Source organism: Mixophyes fleayi, chromosome 4, assembly GCF_038048845.1.
Source record: "Mixophyes fleayi isolate aMixFle1 chromosome 4, aMixFle1.hap1, whole genome shotgun sequence".
In the NCBI taxonomy this organism is placed as follows: domain Eukaryota; kingdom Metazoa; phylum Chordata; class Amphibia; order Anura; family Limnodynastidae; genus Mixophyes; species Mixophyes fleayi.
The window spans coordinates 57,210,135-57,218,603 of NC_134405.1; the positions used below are offsets into that span (position 1 = coordinate 57,210,135).

Here is an 8,469-nt window from a genome sequence, read left to right on the forward strand (position 1 = left end):
CATGAGGATGATACATTGTACAGGAGGTGGGAGAAGGGTGTTCGTCATGGGGAAGATACATTGTGCCGGAGATGGGAGAGGAATGTTCCCCATGACTATGATACATTGTGCAGGAGATGGGAGAAGAATGTTTGTCATGAGGTTGATACATTGTGCAGGAGATGGGAGAGGGAAGTTCGTCATGAGGATGATACATTGTGCAGGAGATGGGAGAAGGGTGTTCCCCATGAGGATGACAAAATGTACCTGAGATGGGAGAAGGGTGTTCCCCATGACTATGATACATTGTATCAGAGATGGGAGAGGAATGTTCCCTATGACTATGATACATTGTGCAGGAGATGGGAGAGGGATGTTCATCATGAGTATGATACAATTTGCAGGAGATGGGAGAAGGATGTTCATCACGGGGAAGATACATTGTACTGGAGATGGGAGGGGAATGTTCCCCATGACTATGTTATATTGTGCAGAAGATGGGAGAGGGATGTTCCTCATGAGGATGATACATTGTACAGGAGATGGGAGAAGGGTGTTCATCATGAGGATGATACATTGTACAGGAGATGGGAGATGGATGTTCGTCATGAGGATGATACATTGTGCAGGAGATGGGAGAGGAATGTTTGTCATGAGGATGATACATTGTACAGGAGATTGGAGAAGGGTGTTCATTATGAGGATGATACATTGTGCAGGAGATGGGAGAAGGGTGTTCATCATGAGGATGATACATTGTGCAGGAGATCGGAGAAGGGTGTTCGCCATGAGGATGATACATTGTACAGGAGGTGGGAGAAGGGTGTTCGTCATGGGGAAGATACATTGTACCGGATAGGAGAGAGGAATGTTCCCCATGACTATGATACATAGTGCAGTAGATGGGAGAAGGATGTTTGACATGAGGTTGATACATTGTGCAGGAGATGGGAGAGGAATGTTCGTCATGAGGATGATACATTGTGCAGGAGGTGGGAGAAGGATGTTCATCATGGGGAAGATACATTGTACCGGAGATGGGAGGGGAATGTTCCCCATGACTATGATACATTGTGCAGGAGATGGGAGAGGGATGTTCATCATGAGGATGATACAATGTGCAAGAGATGGGAGAAGGATGTTCGTCATGGGGAAGATACATTGTACCGGAGATGTGAGGGGAATGTTCCCCATGACTATGATACATTGTGCAGGAGATGGGAGAGGGATGTTCGTCATGAGGATGATACATTGTACAGGAGATGGGAGAAGGGTGTTCATCATGAGGATGATACATTGTACAGGAGATGGGAGAGGGATGTTCGTCATGAGGATGATACATTGTACAGGAGATGGGAGAAGGGTGTTCATCATGAGGATGATACATTGTGCAGGAGATGGGAGAGGGATGTTCGTCATGAGGATGATACATTGTACAGGAGATGGGAGAAGGGTGTTCATCATGAGGATGATACATTGTGCAGGAGATAGGAGAAGGGTGTTCATCATGAGGATGATACATTGTGCAGGAGATGGGAGAAGGGTGTTCGCCATGAGGATGATACATTGTACAGGAGGTGGGAGAAGGGTGTTCGTCATGGGGAAGATACATTGTGCCGGAGATGGGAGAGGAATGTTCCCCATGACTATGATACATTGTGCAGGAGATGGGAGAAGAATGTTTGTCATGAGGTTGATACATTGTGCAGGAGATGGGAGAGGGAAGTTCGTCATGAGGATGATACATTGTGCAGGAGATGAAAGAAGGGTGTTCGTCATGGGGAAGATACATTGTACCGGAGATGGGAGGGGAATGTTCCCCATGACTATGATACATTGTGCAGGAGATGGGAGAGGGATGTTCATCATGAGGATGATACAATGTGCAAGAGATGGGAGAAGGATGTTCGTCATGGGGAAGATACATTGTACCGGAGATGTGAGGGGAATGTTCCCCATGACTATGATACATTGTGCAGGAGATGGGAGAGGGATGTTCGTCATGAGGATGATACATTGTACAGGAGATGGGAGAAGGGTGTTCATCATGAGGATGATACATTGTACAGGAGATGGGAGAGGGATGTTCGTCATGAGGATGATACATTGTACAGGAGATGGGAGAAGGGTGTTCATCATGAGGATGATACATTGTGCAGGAGATGGGAGAGGGATGTTCGTCATGAGGATGATACATTGTACAGGAGATGGGAGAAGGGTGTTCATCATGAGGATGATACATTGTGCAGGAGATAGGAGAAGGGTGTTCATCATGAGGATGATACATTGTACAGGAGGTGGGAGAAGGGTGTTCGTCATGGGGAAGATACATTGTGCCGGAGATGGGAGAGGAATGTTCCCCATGACTATGATACATTGTGCAGGAGATGGGAGAAGAATGTTTGTCATGAGGTTGATACATTGTGCAGGAGATGGGAGAGGGAAGTTCGTCATGAGGATGATACATTGTGCAGGAGATGGGAGAAGGGTGTTCGTCATGAGGATGACAAAATGTACCTGAGATGGGAGAAGGGTGTTCCCCATGACTATGATACATTGTATCAGAGATAGGAGAGGAATGTTCCCTATGACTATGATACATTGTGCAGGAGATGGGAGAGGGATGTTCATCATGAGTATGATACAATTTGCAGGAGATGGGAGAAGGATGTTCATCACGGGGAAGATACATTGTACCGGAGATGGGAGGGGAATGTTCCCCATGACTATGTTATATTGTGCAGGAGATGGGAGAGGGATGTTCCTCATGAGGATGATACATTGTACAGGAGATGGGAGAAGGGTGTTCATCATGAGGATGATACATTGTACAGGAGATGGGAGAGGGATGTTCGTCATGAGGATGATACATTGTGCAGGAGATGGGAGAGGGATGTTCGTCATGAGGATGATACATTGTACAGGAGATTGGAGAAGGGTGTTCATTATGAGGATAATACATTGTGCAGGAGATGGGAGAAGGGTGTTCATCATGAGGATGATACATTGTGCAGGAGATCGGAGAAGGGTGTTCGCCATGAGGATGATACATTGTACAGGAGGTGGGAGAAGGGTGTTCGTCATGGGGAAGATACATTGTACCGGATAGGAGAGAGGAATGTTCCCCATGACTATGATACATAGTGCAGTAGATGGGAGAAGGATGTTTGACATTAGGTTGATACATTGTGCAGGAGATGGGAGAAGAATGTTCCTCATGACTATCACACATTGTGCAGGAGATGGGAGAGGGATGTTCGTCATGAGGATGATACATTGTGCAGGAGGTGGGAGAAGGGTGTTCGTCATGGGGAAGATACATTGTACCGGAGATGGGAGAGGAATGTTCCCCATGACTATAATACATTGTGCAGGAGATGGGAGAGGAATGTTCCCCATGACTATGATACATTGTGCAGGAGATTGGAGAGGGATGTTCATCATGAGGATGATACATTGTGCAGGAGATGGGAGAGAAATGTTCCCCATGACTATGATACATTGTGCAGGAGATGGGAGAGGGATGTTCGTCATGAGGATGATACAATGTACCGGAGATGAGAGAGGAATGTTCCCCATGACTATGATACATTATGCAGGAGAAGGGAGAAGGATGTTTGACATGAGGTTGATACATTGTACCGGAGATGGGAGAGGAATGTTCCCTATGACTATGATACATTGTACCGGAGATGGGAGAGGAATGTTCCCTATGACTATGATACATTGTGCAGGAGATGGGAGAGGGATTTTCGGCATGAGGAAGATACATTGTACAGGAGAGAGGGGTGTTTATCATGGGGAAGATACAATGTACAGTAGATGGAGGAAGACACATTGTACAGGAGAGAGGGGTGTTTATTATGGGGAAGATACAATGTACAGCAGATGGAGGAGTGATATCCCGTATGGCGTGAAACAAATGGGAGACTGGTGTTCAGCATGGGTAAAAATGGAAAAAAACTGTAGAGGGCATCTAATACATACTTGCCAACTCTCCCGAAATGTCCGGGAGACTCCCGCATTTTGCGAGAGTCTCCCGGACTCCCAGGCGAGTGTGGCAATCTCCCTGATCACCAAAATTTGGTTTAAACGCTGCGATTCACCCCCTGATCGCCAAAATTACGCGATCTCGGCGCCCCGCCCCCTGTACGGCCACTTCCCAGCCGGCATCTCCCGGAAGCCAGAAAACAAATGTTGGCAAGTATGATCTAATAGTGATGTCAATCTGGGGTTGAGAAGGGAATGAAATAAACTGTGCAGCGAGATACACTGTACATGAGATGGGTGTTCAGCAGGGGACGAGTGAATCACTCCAGCAAATGGGAGATTAGCACAGTGATAAGGACATAGTCAGGCTCGCTGGCTGCTGACTATTTTATGAAAACAATACTTACAACAGCCAGTGTTTTACTGATATATTATTTGTATACCCTGAACATGAAGTAATGGAATCACAGCACTACTCAAACCTATATATTTTTACAGTGCATGTATTTCATTGTATATTAGTTTTAGTTAGATACTTAATTTTAATGCTCACTATATATGTTTCTCCTGGCAGACATAATTTTGACTTATTTTGTTACTGACTCAGTAAACGTAATGACAGTTGGCAACCACACCATATACTGTTGAGAGTATTTAGAGACGCTGTTAGGTGTTAAATGACATGTACGTTTTTTAATGTCTGTAGGTGGTCAATTTTTAGTGCGTGTGAGACAGACAAACGCATCGTCTCGCTGTGGTCTCTCTGGCATGTACACACTTAAAACTGAAGACAAATGTCTCTCCCTTCGAGACTGTCAATCCGGGAGTCTGGTCTTCAGCTGGCCTTACCCATATCTGAGGAGATTTGGGAGAGATAAGGTAAAAAGTTTGATCTTTTAATTTCTTTGATCTTGTATTTTATTATAATTATTATATTATATTTATATAATGCCAATCATATTATACAGCACCGTACAGAGGATATGTAATAATTTACATTAATCACTGCACCCACTGGAACTTATAAATTCCCTACCACACACACACACACACATACTAGGGTTCAGTTTGTCAGTAGCCAACTAACCTACCAGGATGTTTTTGGAGTGTGAGGGGAAACCACAGCACTCTGAGGGAACCCACGCAAACAGGGGGAAAACATGCAAACTCCACATAGATAGGGCCATGGTCAGAATCGAACCACAGTGCTATGAGGTAACCATGCTGACCGCTGTGCCACTGTGCTACCCCATTACTACAGGCCACGTTTTGAGGATTGCACATGTAAATTAATATAAATGACTGGTCAGAACTTACCCAACAGAGAGATATTCTGAGACATATTTTGTGATTGCCACATTCAGATGGATGTTAGTTGCACCAACCAACTTCAATACAGTAATTAAAGTGATTTAAATGACAACTTACCGTGGGAATAGTTGCTTAGGAACATTTCAGAATTCATCTATTGGGTGGAAATTGTTTTACTTAGGTGATCACCAAGATATTGTGTCTCCATTATCAAGCTTACTGCCCTTGTCTATCCCATGACTTAGTATAACCTCTACAGTTACCAGTTTGTCCTGATATTTTTCTTTCTTCTCCAACAACAGACTATGTTCTCCTTTGAGGCTGGCCGACGTTGTGCTTCAGGAGAAGGAAACTTTGAATTTGAGACAGCCCATGGAGGTCAGATTTTCCAGGCCATCGAATGTGCCATTAAAGCAAGCCGCAATGATTCCTCCTCTCCAACTGTCATAGAACAACCGCAAGAAGAACCAGCCACAGCACCACAGCAACCGATCCGCTCATCATCTCTATCTGTGGTCCCCTTACAGCCACCTCAGTGTCCCCAAAGCAGTCAGACTACCAACAGCACCATCCCGGAGAGTGAATATGCTGTGCCTTTTGACAAAGTGGCTAAAAACCTTTTGGCTACAGGCTTTGGGGGTCTTCTTGGACCAGTTCCCACTCAAAGGAAATCAAGAAAGATACGCAAACCTGAGCATATTTATGATGAGCCAGAACTTCCTTTCAACCCAGTGTACGATGAGCCAGAAGGTATCAGGGTAGACGCCTGGAAAAGTCAAGGCACTGACTCCCATAATGCTGGATACGAATATCCATATTTACCAGGATGGGATGATTATGCAGTTCCCAGGGGCGGAGTGGCAACATTTAAAGGAGGAAAAAAGCAGAAAGATGAGGATGAGTGGGGAAATCAGGACAGAGATGAAAGTCAATATGACAATGTTACACTAAAGGGCGCCCAGGAGAGCTGAAAAAGATTTTATACCAGAGTCCACAATTTTCCAGCATTGACAAATATACACAATATATTCCTGTGAGCCCCTTTACAAAGGATTTGATGAACTTTTTAAAAACGTTTATTGTAATGATTTACTCTATTGACAGTACATTGATGTCATTATGATGATGTCACAAGACAATTTCTCAGCACTGGCCAGCATGGGTCTCTTTTGTCAGTAGAGAGTAGATCTGAGCCTAGGGGTGGCAGAGGTTGAATAGGGGTTCTTTCTCTGCACAGTGTATATGTCAAACTGGATCAATAGAGGTGCCATCCGAAACTTAGAGCTAAAATAAATGATGTTGCCATTACCTACTCTCCATGGGCCTGCATGGATTTGAAACCAGTGTATAACTTTTAGGCTTGAACTAAATGTCATGAGATGCAGAATGCAAGAAGTGCGTGAATGAAACGGCTGATTTATGAGACAGAGAAGCCAGGAGAGATGCATATTTGAGCACCGTTTCATATAGAAATTTACACGTTTTTACTCCTGGCAAATATATTACCATAGTGTTGTCCAAGATGGATTTGTTGTGGAAGTTGGGGCCACAGGTTTTGAAAGGCGCACCATAGGACAGAAGAGAGACAGCCGGCCTGAGGTAGAACAGGGTAATGCTCCAGCTGATGACTTGAGCAAAAGTCTATCCTAAAGGGTAGACAATTTTTGATTGCACACAGATGGGCTACAGGACCAGGTACAGTACACTGCAGTGAATAATGCTGCCAGGACTTCCAGGTGAAACGTCTCCTAGCTACATTGTGCCTGGCAGTCTAGTGCTACCTGCTATACATATTTATGCTCTTTAATATGCCAAGTCACAGAGCAACATATCAGCACTGCTACTAGCATCAGTTAGAGGAAACTATTATATTTTTTTGTCATTAGAATTAATGTCATCATTAAAGTGTCATATCCACATAAAACTACAGTCTTGTATTTAAATCACCAAGTAATGATTTGCATAGATGACTTACTTACAATGCAAAAACCATTAATGTTGTAATGTCATGTGACTGCTTTTGCAAACTCTGAGCCTCATTTACAAAGCACACTGGATTGTCCCTTGGATTTGAGTGGCCTATATGGTGCCCAGTGCACATCAGGGTGCGTGCCAACTCTACGCTCTTGGGTGATGCCTATGCTAGAAGTGCGTCTTGGTGTGCGAGATGGCACATCGCTGTCCAACCTCTTATCACCACTTTAGAAACACTCCTTTGTGGCAATTATCTGTGTTTAAAGATTTTTATTACACCGCGTATGGGGCTAGAAAGGAGATTTTCTGCCAAAGTGCAACATTAAAAGTATGGGACTGGACCTGAAGACTGCCAAGCTGGTGCCTTGTTCAAGTACCTTTACAGAATGAAAATGGCTATGAGTCTCTCCACACAGAAAGGAATGCACCCTCTCCATCCTATTATCTTAGTTTAATAACCTTGCGCCACAAACTTAGACTCATCAGTGCACATGCTCCGTACTCTGCTGGGAATGCCCTCACTTCACCTAATTCTGATAGTGGAAGCTTCTGCTGCTCCACAAAGCCACGCTGCTTTGCAGGAATCTTGGCAATCTTCCAAAACGCGCATAACTATTCCAAAGGTGATTTGTACTCAACAGTAGACATTTCATAACTTATTATTATTATTATCGTAGATGTGTAAAGTTCCACAGTGCTTCGCAGCTCCGTACAGTTGGTAAAACAGGACAGACATAAAATAAGGATATACATAAAACAAGGACATACAAGGCAGACAACATAATGCAGACAAAGGTTATGGAGGGCCCTGCTCATTAGAGATGCTAAGTGGAAGAGGGCACAGCTAAAACAAGAGGAGCAAGTGTGACTTAGAGTGGAGATTGTGACAGCTGTGAGGGTATTTAAAAGCTGAGGGAAAGTCTAATTGAGTGTGGTAGGAAATTCCATAAGTGGGTAGCAGAGGTGGTTACAGGGAGACAAAAAAAGACACAGGTCAGAGGAAGATCTAAGAGGGCGGGAGGGAGAGTACTTTGATATGAGATTTGAGGTGTATATGGGAGTAGTGTTGTTGAGGGCTTTGTAGGTAAGGGGGAGTAATTTGATTTGGATTCTTGAGGACACAGAGAACCAGTGTAGGGATTGGCAAAGTGATGCAGCAGATGTGGAGCAGTTAGAGAGAAAGATCAGACTGGCAGCAGCATTTAGGATGAATTG

At 44.2% G+C, this 8,469-nt stretch overlaps 1 protein-coding gene across 1 annotated transcript in view; it reads left to right on the forward strand.

Annotated features, from left to right (window-relative positions):
• The window catches only part of DOK2 (docking protein 2), a 28,993-nt gene extending 21,220 nt beyond the window's left edge, over window positions 1-7,773 (forward strand). Inside the window, exons 4-5 of the mRNA XM_075207162.1 lie at window positions 4,676-4,848; window positions 5,583-7,773. Coding sequence (XP_075063263.1) covers window positions 4,676-4,848; window positions 5,583-6,251 — 842 coding nt within the window. The 3' untranslated portion in view covers window positions 6,252-7,773. The remainder of the gene's footprint in view (window positions 1-4,675; window positions 4,849-5,582) is intronic.
• Window positions 7,774-8,469: the final 696 nt, after the last annotated feature.